This window comes from Parasteatoda tepidariorum, chromosome X1 (genome assembly GCF_043381705.1).
Source record: "Parasteatoda tepidariorum isolate YZ-2023 chromosome X1, CAS_Ptep_4.0, whole genome shotgun sequence".
Classification (NCBI taxonomy): Eukaryota; Metazoa; Arthropoda; class Arachnida; order Araneae; family Theridiidae; genus Parasteatoda; species Parasteatoda tepidariorum.
Window position 1 is genome coordinate 57,141,218 of NC_092214.1, and position 19,085 is coordinate 57,160,302.

General features: G+C 27.4%; 1 protein-coding gene across 1 annotated transcript in view; it reads right to left on the minus strand.

Moving 5' to 3' along the window:
* LOC107457473 (protein couch potato-like) overlaps positions 1-18,702 on the minus strand; it is a 36,926-nt gene extending 18,224 nt beyond the window's left edge. Inside the window, exons 1-4 of the mRNA XM_071187649.1 lie at positions 18,640-18,702; positions 17,678-17,731; positions 13,541-13,603; positions 8,797-8,938 (exon numbers count right to left, since the gene is read on the minus strand). Coding sequence (XP_071043750.1) covers positions 8,797-8,938; positions 13,541-13,603; positions 17,678-17,731; positions 18,640-18,687 — 307 coding nt within the window. The 5' untranslated portion in view covers positions 18,688-18,702. The remainder of the gene's footprint in view (positions 1-8,796; positions 8,939-13,540; positions 13,604-17,677; positions 17,732-18,639) is intronic.
* Positions 18,703-19,085: the final 383 nt, after the last annotated feature.

Below are 19,085 nucleotides of genomic sequence, written 5' to 3' on the forward strand. Positions count from 1 at the left end.
AATAAGGCACTGTTTAGTTGGATTATTTAAAAAATAAATAAAAAAAGTCAGATACATTAAGATAGATGATTTTTATTTAAAAAAATGAACATTTGACTCATTTCGAGGATTAAACACATTCGAAACATGAATCAATTTTATACACTGTTAGAATTTTTATTCTGAAATTACGGTAAAATAACCGACAGCAGTCTTAAAGCAGCAGTCCAAGCAGCAGTCCAAAATCGTAAAACGGCAGTCCAAAACCGTAAAGTGAACATTTCTTCACTTTACGGTTAAATATTTATTACTGGTTCGGTTTAAAAAACCATAAATACAAGACTATGCGGTTTTAAAACCACTTACAACTAGCATGGTTTTATTAACCATAAATTTAAAACTCAAACGGACATTGGAGCTCCGTGGTTGTTACGCCATTAATTCGTAAATGATGGTTTCGCACTCTAGTAGTCTAGGTTCAAGGATCGAAGAGTGCAGGAAAACCTTCGGAGAAATTGAAGAAATCCTTCACGGATCGAAGAAATCCTTCATGTACTGAAGGAATGGAAGGAAAAATGTGGAAATAACTCATGGATTCGAACCCCTGTTCAGTCGGATATGAGATGACAGATTATTCCTCTCAGCTAAACTATGTACCCAGCAGCGAAAAACAAAGTAGCTTCACAAGGTGGGCCTAGTTAGCACGGATTGAATTCTAGTTGTTAAACCGTATTAGGTAAAAACAGTCACTATACCTTTTGTTTCCTCACATTTAACAGTTTGAATATTTTCTTTTGTATGGTTATATAACTGTTTTGGTTGAAAATGGTAAAATAACAATTAAATAAATTTCTATTTAACCATTTTTACTAAGAAATTTCTAACATCGTTCCATATAACGGTTTCACGAAATTTATACGGTATTATGGACTAATGTTAAACTGATTTTTCTGAGAATATTTGAAGTTTCAAGTAATCTTTAAATTTAGAATGCAAGAAATTGCTTAAAGTATAGGCTTAAAATGTAGGAAAATGGATAAAAAATATTAGTTTGGCATTTCTAATCGCTATCAAAAAAAATAAACTGAAACCGACAAAGCAATTTATTTAGAAAGCAGCCCTTTGGAAATAACGCCAGTTATTATAAAATTTTATGATAAATTTTTTTATTTGAAGTATGTAAAAGAAAAATAGAAATATTTCATTTTTTTAAAATTGCATTATTCAAACACATTCTCTTGGAATAATGGCATCATCATAGGATGTAAATGCAGTTCAGATTGAAGAATGCTCTGAAACTTCTCTGTTATAAATCCTTCGTCCTGTTGACATTTGCTCCATCTCTCCTGCTACGATGTTTAAATAATACTGCTCATATTTTCTGCAATCTTAATAAGGCGACAAAATGAGCCGTGAATATCATGAATTTTAATACTTTCTAAATTTGATTACATGGTGTTACGGTTTAACTTGAATTGCAACATGGTTCACTTTAACGCCTTATAACGATTGTAGCTAGTTTGTACGATAATTTGGTTCAGTTTTGAGCAGATTCTTTATCAGATATTTAAAATGCAGTAAATTACGAAAAGTATAGTTTTGAAAAACTGAAAACTACATAAAAATATTATTTTGGCTTTCTTCAATGCTATCTTAAAAATAAACTAAAAACTTTTGTGTCTTATAAAAATACATATTCTTATGTTTAAAGTTTTTGTTTAAATTTTTTGATCAAAAGGTTTCTCTTTTGCTCGTATTATATTCTCTAAGAATTAAGAAAACATCGTAATGGACGCATTTATGGCTGATGAACGGATTTATTGCTGATAAACGTATTTATGGCTGATGAATGCTCTGAAGCTTCTTTGTTATAAATCCTATGATCTGTTGACGCTTGTTCGATCTCTCCTCCTTCAATGTTTCAATAATTCTGCCCACATTTTTTGCTACCTTAATTAGACGACAAAATGAATTGTGAATATCGTGTCATGCAATATCGTGAATTTTAATACTGCCTAAACTTAATTACAAGATGCTATGGTTCAACTGAAACACACTGTTAGAAATTCCGGGACAAATTACGGTATGAAGTACCGACACTTTGAGAACATCATACGTAAAATCCCTCTTACTATAAAATCTATTTTTATGGTAAAATATTATACCATAACTTTTACAGCAATATTTTTTTAATTAGAGTGATTCGGTGATTTACGGTGATTATTACTGCAAAAATTGCAGTATATCAGATTTTTTCCTTGACACGTTCTGGTAAAAATGAATTCGACGGTAAAAAGTACCGATATTCAGAGCAGTGGTACTTTTTACAGTAAATTGACCTTAAATCCTTAAATTGCTGAAATATGATTTAATTAATTGCCTTATTAAGATCGCAGTAAATTTGTAGGGTGTTTGGGTTTAACGTTGAGCATATTTTCACAGAGGCTTAAAATGCAGTGAATTACAAAACATATAGGTTGGAAAAAGTACAACCTACATAAAAATATTACTTTTGCTTTCTACATGCTATTATAAAAAAAATTAAAATCAATAGAATTTTTTGTGTCGTATGGAAATATGTATTCTTATATTTAGAATTTTTATATAAAGTTTGTGAACTAAGAGTTTCCTTTTTGCATTAAATTACATTATCTAAACGCATTCTCTAAGAATAAAGAAAGACATCGTCATAGGATGTAAACGCATTTATGGCTGATGAATGCTCTGAAACTTCTCTGTTATAAATCCTACGTTCTGTCGACGTCCGCCCGACCTCCATATTTCCTGCTACAATGTTTAAAGACACAGATCTCTGGCCTGAGGCTCTTTCTGATCGATGGGACGAAGCGCGATCTGGGACACGCTCGATCTTTCACTTTGGCAGGGGAAAGAGCATCCACCGTGTTTAAGTTCACCAAGGATAGTAGCGAAGATGAGCTTTTCTGTCTTATACCCATTAGATCAACGAACTAGGTAGAATACCTGTGCTTAGTGACCGCTGGTTTTAATGGACACGTCCGATTGCTTTCCTCCGGGATTATAGAAGTCAGTCAAACTTGACTGCTAAATCATAGAACCTCTGACGAGTCAGAGCTAGAAAGCTGAAACTTTGTGGTTGATTATGGCAATAAATCAACTTAAAAGTGATTATTGAATCTCTGATCATTACTTACTGTCTTCGAAGGATTCTACTCTGCTTAATGGCATTAAATGATTTTGAAAAGATTAAATGTAGTGGAGTGGAAGTACCTCCATCCTACTAATTCTCTTTCTGTTAGTGGAGATTTTCTTTGATTATTTTTTCTGTTTATGATTGCAAATTATATGCATAAATATTGCAAAAAAAACGAAAAAAAAAAACTTTTGAGGATAAATTTTGTGTTTTTTATCTTTTCTTTGAAACTTGAACTAATTTTCTTCTCGTTTGAAATTTCAATAATTTTTATTTTAATCGTCATTTCAAGAAGTAAGCGGATAAATGTTTAATAATATTTTTAAATATTTAGAGATGTTGATGAAGAAACTAAGCTATTAAACATAAGCTGGAGAGCTTTATCAACATATATTTATTAAAGGTTGATGATAATAACCTTTATTTAATAATAATTAATTTCTCAAAAATCCACTTTTGTTAAGCAAAAGTTTATACAGATATTTTTTTTGAAATGCTGAAAACTGAATCTCTGAAGATGACTTTTCATAATTTTTTAAGCAAGTTTACAAAAGCTCTTTCGTCATGTAAAACAATGACTTTTAATAAGTAGCATCCTCTTTTTATAACAATGATAAATAACTTTTAGGTTACATTTTTTTCCGTCTCTGACCTTTGCTCTCTAGGCCTACAGCTATGTAAAATTTCAATTTGAAGAAAATTAGCAGATTTTTTATAAGTGAAAAGTATTAGTATTTGAGTTTATTAGTATTTGAAACTTTACTTCATTACTGCATTGTTAAAGATCATAAAATATGAAAAAATTATAATTTATTCTTAATATTTATTACTTTCATTTAAGTAAAAATCCTTTAGGGAATCAGTTTTTTTAAAAATATTAAGAGTGACTTACTGAAAAAATTAAAATGTTTGTCTGCTTTTAGGTTGAGTTAATTCTGATAGATGGTACATAAAATGTAATTCGAGTAATATGTACTATTATAAGAGATGTACGAATTCAAAATGCTCCATTCGTTGCTAATTTTTCTTCTTCTTGACTGAACAGTATTGAAAAAGAGCATTTTAAAAATATTTTTTTTTAACCCAAGCATCAGAAAAGGCCTTATCAAGGAGCAAAAGAAACTAAAATAATCTTTAATAAGTTAAGCATAGAAAAACAGTCTCAATAAGAAACTAAAAAAGTGTTTAATGAACAGAATCAGATAGAAAGGTGTATTTTGAGTCTTCAACCATTCAGTGCATGCATGAAGCCATCCATCAAAATAGTTAATTTCGTTTAAAAATTGATAGATAATTTTCAAATTACAATAATGATTTATGACTATATAAGCTTAGTATCTGGTTGTTTGGAAAGTATTATTTTTTGAAAAAATAAAGGATGATTCTCTTACAATGAATAGATATTTTACTGATTTATGTATAATGTCCATTCTGGAACAATACCTTTTGCCATCTTTCTGGCAGTAGCATGATTTCACATTCATAAAATTTTTGTTCTCTCCAGGCAAAATATTAATTCCAGGGATTTTTGACTTCTTTGCTTTGAGCAGGTTTTATCTTTTTTGCCTAAAATATCTCTTTTGTTTCACATTGTTGTAGACAATCTATTTCTAGTCCCCAGTGATGATGTTCTTTAAAAATAGATAATTTTCGTGAAGTTTGAAAAGCAAATTGCGGATAGATGGAAATCTTCTGTAAGAGAAGATGAAGATTCCATATGTCGAGATTTGAGATAGAACTTAAGTATTTTAAGTTATCATGAACGGTTATTTTCAGTAAATTAAATGTCTCAGTGATCTCACGAGCTGTTATTCACCAGTTTGCATCAGTTAATGCCTTCATCAGCTTTAATTGGTCTTCCACAATGTGATGCATCGTTAAAATCAAAACTGCTGGATCAAAATTGGGCAAATCAGTTATGACACAAGAGTATTGTCAATATATCGTTTTCATACGCACCGGATAATTTTTTCTTGCATTTCAAACTTTTTGATTATAAAAAAAAATATGCCAAAAATTCTGCTTTTCACTTCTTGTATTTGTAAGGGTATTATCCCAAAACTACTTTGTAGAATCAATCGAATTTTTTCTTAAGTAGTCAGTGCTATATCAGCTGTCAAAGCATATATAATGTTTATGCTGCTCAAGTGTAAAGTTGACTATGAAAAAATTCAATTATATCCTATGTTGGGAAAAAAATGAAACTACTTTCCGTATAATCCAATACATCTAAATTGTATTTTGCCTCAAGTCCAATAACCAAAGCAGCTGTCATAAGATATTTCAAGTTAACCCTTGATAACTACACATTCGTTGTCAGCTTTTTCAAGTCAGGTTTCAACTATAACATTGTATCATCTTCCAAAATACAAACATTAGTTTTATCATTTATCTCCATTTTAATAAAACTTCAAATTATATTTCTTTTAATCCGCTCTAATTTGTTTGAAATTAATATAAGGTTTATAAAAATAAGCAATGGTAAATTCCTAGATTGTGATGAGTTACATAGTAACACTGTCTTAAATTTAGTTAGTGTTAAAAGAAAAGTGTACCACTTTATAATATGGAAAGACAAATGGAAAAATAAGCATATAAATGAATAAATAAATAAAACTTACCAGTTGAAAAACACAAAAGGAAGTTTTAAAAAATAAATATAGCAATGACATAATTTAAGAAATGTTCTTTCTATTTTCTCACATTCACCAACTGACCCCTTCCCTGTTTATCAACTGACCTGTATAATGCTTTTATTTCTCCACTCTCATAAAAATTTTATAGAACAGAGGGAGTAAATAAAATAAGGTTGATAAAAAAGAGAATAAGCTAACAAAAAAAAATAATCTCCACTGTAAAACGTGGTAGCTCTATTTTTCAAAATTTACCTCTTAGGAATTATTCTCTAAGGTGCCCTTAGCAAAAAATCTTCTTTACTTTGTTGACGGGAAATCTGGTAAGGAAAAATATGTTTTTGTAACCTTAAAATACATTTGACCTCAAATAGTTGTATGGTTTCTCCCACAATGCTTGGTGCGTGATTATTTTAGCTCGCCTCCATTTTTTTACCACTGCACCTATTTAGAACCCCCTCCCCGACCATAGAGGACCCTCATGAGGCAAAAGCAACTTGGAAGGAGCGTTCTGGTCTGGTTAACAATTCATAGGGGGAAAACGTAGGTAAAGGGAGAGGATATATTCGATGTGATGCAATTACCAGCTCCGTAGTCCTGCTACGTGTACCTGGAGTTTAGAGTCGCAATATACAAGGAAGGGGTTTCAAATATTTATCACTGCATCTCTTTTATACTATAAACTGGTCCTCTCTCTGTGGGGGTAGGAGTGGGTGCAGTCATAACTGCTCCGGTAAGGTGCTTGGCCATATTTCCTTTTTCATTTTTAGGCTGTTATCAAATATTAATCCCCCACTTTCTTTCTCTAATAAATGGATTTGCGTTCACAGATTGCTTACATGATGTTTTCATTTCTTTGTCTTTTGCTCCTTACATTCTGTGAGACGAGAGGAAATTTCTTTTTCTATCTTCGCATCACTCAAATATTATATTATACTCACAAAAATAGTAATAGTTTAACAATGGAGATTTTTGGCCATCTTATGTAGAATATAGTTAAAAAATCTCAATCCATTTTATTTTTGCTGCTTCAACAATCTATAGATGAATATTTAATGCGTATAAAATATTGAATATAAAAATATTGAAAAAATAATAAGAAAAATGATTTTCGCCTTTTCTGGTTGAGATTTTTATTATTCGATGTACCATTTAATGCATTGAAAGTTTAAAATAAAGACAGGAATTTTGAACTGTATTAGTGGCTTACTACTGTTCAGGTAAAAGAGAAAAATATTTCAAGCTAAATAAAAAAACGCAAGTTAAAAGGTATTATTTTTTCAAATTTTTTTTTCAATAAACTAAAAGCAAACGTGATGAATCTGGAATTAGTTTAATGCAATTACGTCTCTAAATTTTTTTTCGAAAACATTTAAACTAAATTTGCTTTGTATAAAAACTAAGCAGTTTTTTTAAACAGATCTTTAATTTTTTAAATATACTTATTTTTTTCACAAAAATTTTCACAGTGTCAATTTACTTTCCTGCAGTATATTTTGCATAGCCTTTCATGCTTGGCTACTAAATTAGATCTTATGTGATCCAGATAAATAATGGGGAAAATACTCTAAGTACTTGGTATATTTTCTAAGCATTCTGTGTATTAAAATGAAAGAAAAAGTTCAAAAAAAATGTAAAAGATTTTTCATATTCAATACATTCTTAAAAGTGGTATTTTATGTATCCGCATTTACATTTAAACAAATATTTATGATTTTAAAAGTGAAAAAGTTAATTAATTTGAAGTACATTTTAATAATTGGTATTTTCTATATTAAATTGAAGAAGAAGTTCGTATTTTTAAAGTGAGGCTGCTTCATTTTGCAATGCATTCTCATAAATGACAAAACATCAAAATCCCGTTTCATATATGTGACTTTATACGTTAAGTAAAAAAAAAGTTTAAAAAAGACAGGCCTCAGAAATATTTTATTGCAGGTGACCTAAAATTATTTTATATTCAATAAAACTAAAAATTTAAAGAAAAATACATGGCAGCATTATTTTTGAAACTAAATATCATTTTCTGTTACTGAAACGTAAAGTTTCTTTTTTATCTGAAATGTGATTGTGGTGTTTCTGCTGGATGGATAATTGTTAAAACTTCAGAAAAATACAATAATTTTAAAAATGAAAGTGCTACCTTATTTGCAACATGCTCCTGCAGTACAAAACGTGTAAATTACGTTTCAGATAAGTACACTTTCAGAAAAATCGGTACTATAATGTTAGCACTTTAAAAACATTATTCTGAGCAAATTTGCTGCAACTTTAATAAGGTGTTAAATTGAACTATATTTCCGTTCATGCTAAATCATTGGATCGTGTAATTAAATTTAAGAACGATTAATTTGTACGATAACATGTTTTAACTTGGCATCTTCTCAACTAATTCAGCGTAGCACGATCTTTCCGAAAAGGAACTAAATGTGTGTCCTCCTTCAAATAAGAAACTAGCGCTTTTAAGATATGGATATTCATCATTGCACACTGAGAAAAAAAATAAGGTCAAAACTGTCAGAATGTGGTAAAATTGGCATTGATTTTGGTAAAATTAACAATGTAATAGAGTTATATAACATGAGATGAAATTTGGTTAGTGTACCGTATATTTTGATTTTAAATACCGTATATTTTGATTTTATTAATTAGAATTATAGCTTTATTTGTCCGAAATGTCATAACCGTATAGTATGATAATTTTGCTAGAATTTGTTTCTCCATGCTGACTAAAACAGAACCAGACTAAGTTTGTTCATAAAGCTTTTGTTCTGGTTTATTGGTAGAGAAATGTCCAATAGTAGCTCTTTTGCCCTAAATTATGAAATCGGACCAGATCCGTTTGTAAAAAATAACTTTTTGGCTCATCTCATGCAACAATTAGTGCGAACACTGTAACGTTCGTTAAAATGATAAGGATATTAGACTTATAGAGTAATTTTAGAATTATTGAGTATTTTAAATAAAATTTAATTTATTAAAACTAGTATTTCGAATTATAGTTATACTTACGACCAGTTATCGGGTGCAGTAAGCCTGGGTGAGAAGGAGCCGCTGGTGGTGATGGTTGTTTCGGTTTACTCACTTTTGTATTGCTCTTTGCAAATTCCAAACGTATGGTTTGAGGAAGATCTGGATCAAATCTTACTCCCTGCTAAGAAAGAGAATTAGCATTAGAATCATCAACTAAAACTTTTATTAATGGTTATATGATAAGTAAAAACTATTATTTAAAATATAATGAATGATCATTATTTGAAATATTTTACGCAATGAAATAACGCATCTTAGCTTTAATACATCATTTTTCAAGAGTGTTTATAAGTTATGAATCTTTTAATTACAAATAGGAAATAAAATATATTTTAATCGAAAGTACATATTTTCTTAAACTATTTATTTAAAAAATGAAATCCTGAGAGTAAGAATAAATTGAAATTGACATTAGATTAATATACGGGTTTCCATTGAAGTGAAAAATTCGGTTTGAAATGAAAATATTTATAAAAAAAAGGAAATTATGAGCTGGATTATGTTTTATTTTATTTCAAAATCCAAGCATGAGAAATATTTCAAGATTATTCATTGTTTTAAAATAAGAATTCTAAGAAGCATTATTGTTCAAGATGTGGACAAATAGAAATTGTAAGTAGCAATAACTTCAATGTAAGTCAAGTTTCAATCGCATGTCAGCTATGACGAAAAATGTTTGATTATGGACAATTCTTCAAAGGTTTTCATAAATAATACTAATCGGAAAAATAATTAAAACTAAAAAAAGTATGATAATTTTGTCACAAAATTTATCAAAAAAAAAACATGCATAAAATAAAAAGTTATTCAAGAAGAGGGAATATTTTTTTCTTCGTAATAAGCAGATAATGAAATAAATTTGTCTTGCTTATGATTAACTAACTTAAAACTGTGGTAGTTATATGATTATAACTTGAAATCTATTTTATTGGCTTTAAAAATCAGCTAGCATTAAATAATTTTCACAAAAGTGAGCAGTTTCTTAAAATTGGTAGTTGATTCAATTTAAGTATAAATTAAAAAAAATCTGTAATTTCTAAATTTTTTTAAATTTTAATAAAGTTCTCCTTACATTTTAATTAATCCATTAGTGCTATTTTTCTTTGAAACGAATTATTCTATTAATTAAAAATTTATACTAAAACATATTTAAGATTTTTTTAAAACTCAAAACGTGATTAAAGCTGCCGGAACTGAAACTCTTAAAATATTAATACTTTTTAATAGTCTTAGCAGCCAGTAAAATTTACAAATGCAGCTTTTAAGTTCTTTTTAATGTGATAAAATGTCAAATTAAGATTTTTAATACTAAAAAAATTCCTTTTAAATTACAAGTTGTCAATTCGCTGTAGAATATCTCTACTAAGATAAAACAGTTTGAATTTACTCCATTATTTTTGTAAAATTTTGTTGCTTTTCATTCTCTGTTATCACTGGAATAAGATTTTGATCTTTATAAATAATAAATAGCATCATAAATTTTAAAGCAAAAATCTTTTTGAATGAGATTTTGCAATCAACAATATCTCAGACATTGTCAATCAAACTCCTCTCTTCTATCCATAAGCTGTCAAATTAACGTTTCAGTTTGCGCAGAAGAATGCTTCCTTTTCGTTGCGGAAACATAGTCTCTAGAATAAATTAAACTAACAGCATTACTTTAACAAGGCTCGACTTGTTTAATTTTTGAATTTTATATTAAGCTTTTTTCTTATTCTTGATACTTTCTCCGTTGCTTTTGTGTTATGGTTTTCTAAATTGTTCAATTTATTCTTAATTAATCTCCGTTGTATTGACGTAAATGTTTGCTTCAGAATAATGAAGTTCTTAAGTTAATTACTTTGTAGATGAAAATATGGGAAATAGCAGACGTTTTAGATCAGTGTGGAGTTATGTTTTCTTTTGAGTATTTTTCTCTGTACATTTTCTCCATTATGGTAATGACGAGGTTAAACATACGAAGAAAGTACAAAATGTTAATTCATTAAGCTAAACATCTTCCTTTAGCTAAACTCGTATTCAAATTATTCGTAAAATATTTTTCTCTTGTTATTTAATGAAAGATGTTTGAGTAATAATTAAACTAAACTTTTTTTCTTATGTCTTTTACCAATACGAAAAATTAAAGAAAAGCAACCATGAGATTCTTAAAATATTGTCAATTAATATTTAAATGATTAATTTCGCTGTAGCATCTCCTCGAAGTTTAAAGTAACAAATATAACTATTTACTTAAAGGGAAATTATCTATTTAAATATACTTTTTAAAAGTTTGACCTATATATATTTGCAACAAAAGTGCTTTTTCAAAAATAAAAATTTAACAAAAACATTTGAATATTCCCATTCTGCAGCTTTAACAGTAATAACGCTAAGTAACTTTTGATTATAAATATTGCTATAAAATATAATTTTTATACATTATTGGAAATTTATCGGCAAAAATGGTTAAATGGCAATTTATTTTATTGCTATTTAACAGTATTCATTCAAAACAGTCAAATTACCATAAAAAAATTATATTCAAACTGTGTGAAAAAGAAGTTAATTGCTTGGTTTTTCCTAATACGGTTAAAAAAACCTTATAAAGCCATTTTGTTCTATTCTGCTGGGTACATACTGCAGCTGAGAGGGATAATAACTGAATCTCATGACCGGCTGAACAGGAGTTTAAATCACAGCGTTGATATTACAATATTTAATCAGTCGTGAGTACATGAAGATTTTCCAGCTTCCTGCACCCTCAATGGGTGGTCCTGAACTATAAGAATACGAAACTATCGTTCACCCAATATTGACGCAGCACCCACAGAGTTCCAATTCTATTTAAAACTCATTTTTATGGTTTAGAAACTATGCTAGTCGTAAATGGTTATAAAATCGTATACTTTTTAATTCGCGTTTTTTTAACCATGCCAGTAGTAAACGGTTTCAAAGCCATAAAGGTAAAAAATGTTCCTCACCATATACAAAAAAAATAATGTTAAAACATGGCCTAGATAGTTTCTCTATCCTTCTCTGTGACGTAACGACTGATTTCCTAACATATTTTATATGATTTTAAGAATGTTTACGTAATGTGGCGCTACGGTACTGGGGTGAATTTTCCTTTGCATATTTTTCTTCGTGTATTTTTTCACTATGGTAGTGAGGGAGTTAGATATATCAGGAAAGTACAAAATGCTTCAATAGAAGTACAAATATGAAAATCACGAAAAAAAATGAGAAGTTCAATGTACTTCAATTTAGCTAAATTCTCAGTCAAATAAATCTTAAAATAGTTCTAGCTTTTTATTTAAGGAAAGATGATTCAGCAATATTTAAGCTTATTTAATTTATTTTTGCTACTCTCTTTTTCCAATATGACATAAAGAAAAGCTTCCTTGATGTCTATTAATTTCGCTGCATATTTCTGACGAATAGGTAAGAAGTTAAAACGATGATTATAACAATTCAAGTAAAAAATAACGATTCATTTCCTCATATTCTGGAAATAAAAATATTCAGGAAGAATTGTGTTGATTACACGTTTGCAAATTTGTGTAAATAATAGAAAAATAACTACAAGAGACTAAAAGTTGTAGATTAAAAAATGGGCGTACATCATTATAAATAGATAAAAAAATTATTGGCATTGATAGATTTAATATGTGAGCTTAGAAAATATACATATGTATTTATAATTAAGAAAAAGACTTAATTAATTTTGATTAAAAAATTGTGCTATAACAAACAGAAATTTTTATAACAATGATATTTTTATAACAATTTTACCAAATACCAAAAGATATTTTTATAACAATTAGAATAGCAAAACGGAGAATTTTGCTTTGGGTTGGTTTCTTAATTTTAGCAAGCATTACTGTGGCAAATTTCTTACAACAATTTCTTATAAAAAATTATTATATCTAATTATCATATCTTACTTCTTAAATAATTAGCTAAAATAATTAAGATACCGAAATAAAATTGGTTGAAAGAATGGATGAATTTGCATTTAACATATGTGTGGCTGCATTACACTTGCACCGAATCGTTTTTTTTTCATTTTAACTGGTTTAATTCAGTTTTGCTATTTATCGTTCGCAAGGAAAATTTATTTCAGATTTCAGTTATTTTAGCTTTGGATTTCGTAACCGCGGTCGCATTTCTACCCTTAAATTGGTACTTTTAGAGCAATTTTTCATTTAACTGTAACAGTTAGAGGATTATGTATCCCCCCATGCTCTCTTAGCGTCACTTGATGAATATGTGTTGCCTGTGAATGTGAATTCAAATCATTTTTAAATTTTTATTTTTAGCTCCCATTGATGCAGTTACATCAGATCATAAATATATTATGATGAAAGAAAATTATTTAATGTATTACATAAAAAAATTTTTAATACTTTTCATACAGCAAAAAAAATGCAATGATTAACCTTACAAGTTCTCACTTACTTCGTAGCTTTTGTTCTTGAATTAGCGTAGCATGATTATAAATAAAATAATAAGGGGTGTAAGAAACACAAATCATTTGATATTAAAAGGAAATTGAAAAAGGAAGTCAATTAATTTTCTTTATAAAATTTTTTTCTGTTATAATTCAAATAATAATAATATTCAAAACTCTTGTATTAATTTTACTTGTTTATTTTAATGTATTCTTTAGTATTTATTAAATGAATATGAATGCGAGAATGTACAAAAAACATACTATCATAGAAAATCTAATTGGTCTTACCTGCAAATCTAATTTAGCTGCTTCTGCTCCCGCTCGAGTTGTAAAGGTAACAAATCCTACAGGCTGCAATTAAAATTGATTTTGTAATGTTTATGAGGTATTTATGTAAATTAATTTTTTACAACTACCAGGAGGAAAAAATTTTGGTAAAATTACGATAGTGTATAACAATGACATTTCTGGTAACAAAATATTCATAATTCTGGTTGATAAAACAAAAATAAACGCCATTTAAATAATTTTTTTAGTAATATTTTGGCTTATATGGCAACAGTTAACTGGAAATTCTGATTTTTAAAATTATAATTATTATTACCTCACATTTTGGAAAAATTTCAAAACAAAGAAGTAAATTTTACAGAATAAATGTTTTTTTTTTAGGCATCACGATAAAATTATCAAATGCTACCATATTTACCAAATTTTATCGCATATTATAAAACTATATTATATTATTTCACCAAAATCACCACTTTGGTAATATTTACCTAGTTCTTCGGTTTCTCATAGAGATAGAAACTCAGCAAAATTTACCATATTCTAGTAGTTTTGACCATACTTTTTCTCAGTGCAGGCTTAGAATTTTTTTAATTGGCATTTTTGAAGAATTATGTGTATCCAATTTGTGCATTAAACGTTTTTTAATGTTAAATCTACTATTTTTTTACACTCATTAAATTGAAGATAGAGTAACTCTGTTAGACAAAATCTTATTGAATAGCAAGTTTATGTTTCAAATTCTTTTCTAAAGCTTGAGAATATCCGCCATTATGGTTAAGATGACTCAGAGTTTCATAAAAGCAACTTTTAAGTAATAAATTAAAAAAAAAGTTAAAGTATCTCTTAATTATACATGAGCACATAATTTTACAGCGATATTAAAAAATTTGGAAGAACTGTAAGGTAAAATTGATGAAACTGATGACAGCAAAAACCTGTAACAACTTAAAGCTAGACTCCGTCGTGGAAGAAAATTAATGCGTTTGGTATTTTTCGTTTTTATAAATATCTTTTTTCCCCTTCCGGAAGTTGTTTTTAATACCGGACACTAAATGCGTAATGCGTTTTTCTCTAGAAAAATTCCTTCCTCACTTTAAGTAATGAAGCGGAAAATTTTATAACGATAATTCATATTTTGTAGTTAAAAAGGTTAGGTAGTTAATTATTGTTCTTATAATATTCATTTCTTCTATAATTTATCCAGGTAAACGTACCTTCGAATTTTCGATACACTCTAAGATTCAGAAATGATCAATTTTGAGTGTTATTCATTAATTTCCCAGTTAAAAATTCTAATCATCTCAACAAATTGTTTTTCGCTTATTTTTCTTTATTTTATCATATTAGAGCAAATTAATCAATCTTTACGGTATATTTAACATTGCTTTTAAAAACATGTAAAGGTAGAAGTAAGATGATACATACAGAAAAATGCAGACAATCATTTTCAATTGCTACAAAACAACAAAGCTTAAAAAATTGCGTAAATATTATATATTTTTCAGTTTACTTGGAAGTAAGATATTAATCATATTTAATATATTAAAACAAGCATAAACTAGTTATTCTTTATGAAATTTTGCATTAAAAAAATTCCTAAACAGAAATTGCTATAAATCAATAATTATATTTTTTTGTAATATAAAAGCTTCTTTTAGATCAATTGAAGTTTCAAAAATACTAAATGGGTGTGAAATATACAGTTTCTTATGAGTTGAAAAATTTATGATATTGGATGTAAATTTACGTAATTCTAGCAAGAAATTTCATTTTTTAAGGTATGTTTAGAAATTAAAAATATTAGAATTCTTATGCACACATCTTTTTACAAATTTAATGCATTGGTATTCGCAAATACTTCAAAATATTAATTTTCGTGTCCGTTTCGACACCACATGTTTAAATTTGCCAGAATTATGGGATTTACCATTCAAAAAACTAAAATAACATACATATTTTAGAAAATTCACATATATTTAAACATAAGGAACCCAAGTTGCATAACGATTAATTTCTCTCCAAGTAAATGCTCTTGAATTGGAAGATCTCTAAAAATAAATAGTGTGTTCACTACCACTGAATTACGGTATACTTGATTAAAAGAAGATTTATATGAATATAAACTTTATAAATATTGCAAAAAAATTGCCTATTATATGTTGACAGCACTTAATATCTGTCATTTACAAAGTTACCTAAGTTACATTTTTTTAAAAATTGTTTGCAAAAATAAATTCTAAATTGAGTAAATTGTATGGTCAGAACTACCAGAATATTGTGAAATGTATCTACAAGAAATCTAAAAAGCTTGGTAATTTTTACCAAAGTACTTTAGTTATGATTTTGGCGAAGTAGAGCAACAATAAAATAGGGTTCTTATAAATAGGTGATAATCTCTTTAAATGCGGAAAACTTTTATAGTTTAATCATGATGGCTTAGAGAAGGGCATAAAAACCATTTATTCACTTGAATTTCCTTTAAACCGTTACCATATATACGAAAATTAATTACCAAATGAATTAAATACTGTATGTTTTAGTTTTCCAGTAATCATGTTTTTACCAAAAATGTCATTACCATACAGTATGGTAGTTTTGCCATAATTATTTCCCCCGTGTAAATATTCTTGAAAAAATTGTTCTATAATACAAACAGTAGTACTATTAGCATGAAGTAGAAAAAAAATGTTCTAGGATTATATATGGCAACGTTACTTTTAAAAAGTAACGAGTAAAAGTACAAGTATTTTTAGAAAAAGTAGCGAGTAAAAAGTAAAAAGCTCGTATTTTAAAAAGTAACGAGTAAAAAGTACAAGTAAAAGTACAAGTACTAAACAAAAAAAGTTACGATTTAAAAGTACATTTCTAGGAAATCGAAAATTCAAAATAACCTAAAATTCTATTGAATAATATTCTTTTGTTCTTTAATGTTTTTGCAAAATTGTTGTTATTTATTTAATTATTTTTAATTTTGAAAGTTATGGACATTAATTTATTCTTAAATTCGGAAGAATATTATAATATAATTTTATAATATAATCGTATAATATAATTCTAAAATCAAATATAATTTTAATATCAAACTTTTTACGACTTTGCACGAAAAAGAAATTTTATCAATTGATTTTAAATTTTAGTTTATTATTTTTATTTATTTAAATTACCATTGATTTAAAATTGTTTTACTCTATAGAAACGTGTTTTAAAAGCACAAACATAAACAAAGCAAACACGGGGTTTCAGATAGCTTTGTGATCTTTGAGCTAGTAAAAAATAATTGAATGTGCAGTATAAGTTGAAACAGAACAGTCTACAGTTTTATTTGTAACAATGGCTAATGCTGAAGTCATGCGAGAAAATCATTTTCCGAACATTTCTGCCTAACGGAATAATTAAAATTTGTAAACGAATTTTAGTATCAGCGGCTAAATTAATACCTTCGAGTTTTCAAGAGTTAAAATAGTAATTATAATAGTTTTCAATAGCACAAATAGTTCTGAAGTTCTTAGAGATTTGACTGGGCGTTGTTTGACAAGGTCGGGCATAAACATAATTTTAGTAAAAAATGTACTAGGTAAAAATGTATTTAGTAAAAAATGTATTAAGACAAAAATGTATTATTAGTGAGTTCAAAAGGAAAATTGAAAAACGTAATAACTAAATCCAACATTTTTTATTTAAAATTTATTAAACAAATGCATAAAACTCGAAAATGAATGAAAATAACTTGCTAATTAATATTTTTATTCATTTTGCAAAATAATTGCATTTCGAAAGCATTTTTTTCTTCTAGAATGCTTACCGAGTTTTAGAAAAAAGTAACGATTTCATTCGACATTTCCGTTACAAATACTTGTACTTTTTCCGTAAAAAGGTAACGAAAGTACAAGTAAAAGTACTAAATTTAAAAAGTAGTGAAGTACAAGTAAAAGTACGTGCTTTTTACTTGTACCGGCGGTACAAGTAACGAAAGTAAAAGTACTGCCATATATGGCTAGGATTGTGTTTAAAATAAATTTTTATTTTATAACTGACACCTGACAGGTAGCTCATATTTTAAACGTATGACTCCAAGAGTCAATGTAATTTAAAGTTTCAATGTAATTTTTTTATATATTATTATAAAAAAAAACTTACAGAGGAAGTCTTTCCATTTTTACTTGTCACCTTTAATAATGATCCTTCATAACCCTGAAAAATTATGCACATGTATTAAAATGCCAAAAAATACTAATTATTTTTATCTTCTAAAAGTTATTTATTTTAAAATTATACACTGTAAATATAAAATAGATACTCAAATTTCGCGAAACTTTCTTCGTTTTTCACTAAACTGCTTCCTGGTATATAGTCCAAAGGAACATTTTATCAAGTAACGAAATATCTACCATCACTTCTTCGAGGAAACGAATTTAATCAATAGTAAAGAAATATTTTGTCATTTTTCAAAAAAAAAAAAATCCGTTTTATGCCTTATGTTTCTAATTTTTCTAATAATCACTTTATCGTGGGCACCATATAGCTGGGTCAGTTTCGTTCCAAGAACTCAAGAAAGACAAATAGAAGTTAAAGCAATGTCTCAAAAACTATTAATGCGTATTTAATAGTTTTTAAAGTGGATATTAAAATAAATTATAGATAGATAATAAAAAGATAGTAATGATAGATAGTAAATAGATATTTAAAACAAATTTTTTAAAAGATAATATTGACTCATTATTTTAACTTAAATTATTATTTTTTGATAAAACTGAATTGTGAGTAATATGTGAATAATTGTATGGCCATGCAATAATTTCAATTAAATTAAATTTTTGAAGAAACTATTTAATGCGTATTTAATAGTGTTAAACATATATTAAAATAAATGTTAGATAATAATGATAGATAGTAAATAGATATTTTAAATAAATTTTTCTAAAAAATATTATTAATTCATAATTTTAATGTAAATTATTATTGTTTGATGAAACTGAATTGTGAGTAATATCTGGATAAATGTATGGTCATACAATAATTTTAATTAAATATAGTTCAAAATAAATTAAATATAGTTAATTAACAATTCAAAAAATACATGAAAAATTATATTAAAATACCTTATACGCTCGGAATAAAAGATACAGCTCTCTTGGTTTGGCATCCATCGGAAGGCCGCTAACAAATAACGTTCTCACCTGTAAAATAAACAAAATTAAATTAGCATTTAAATTAAATAATATCTCAATTTTGAACTAAGTTGAATATTTCAGCTAAATCACTGCAATTGCTATATTTTATGAGTATTGAGTGCTTTAGTATTAATGAAAGTTCATCTGATACAAATCTGAAAGTATTTAGTATAATCACAATCATTTTAATAATTTTGCACCAAGTTAGAATCATTTCTTTTACTTGAGAGATATTGTTGCTATCAGCCCGTTTGCGTGTTCAAAAGCATTTTATTTGATTGCAAACAATCATAAGTTATTACATAAAAATTAAGTTATGCATATATCTACTATTTCCAAATAAATTAAACATATAAATAAATAAAAGATAAAAG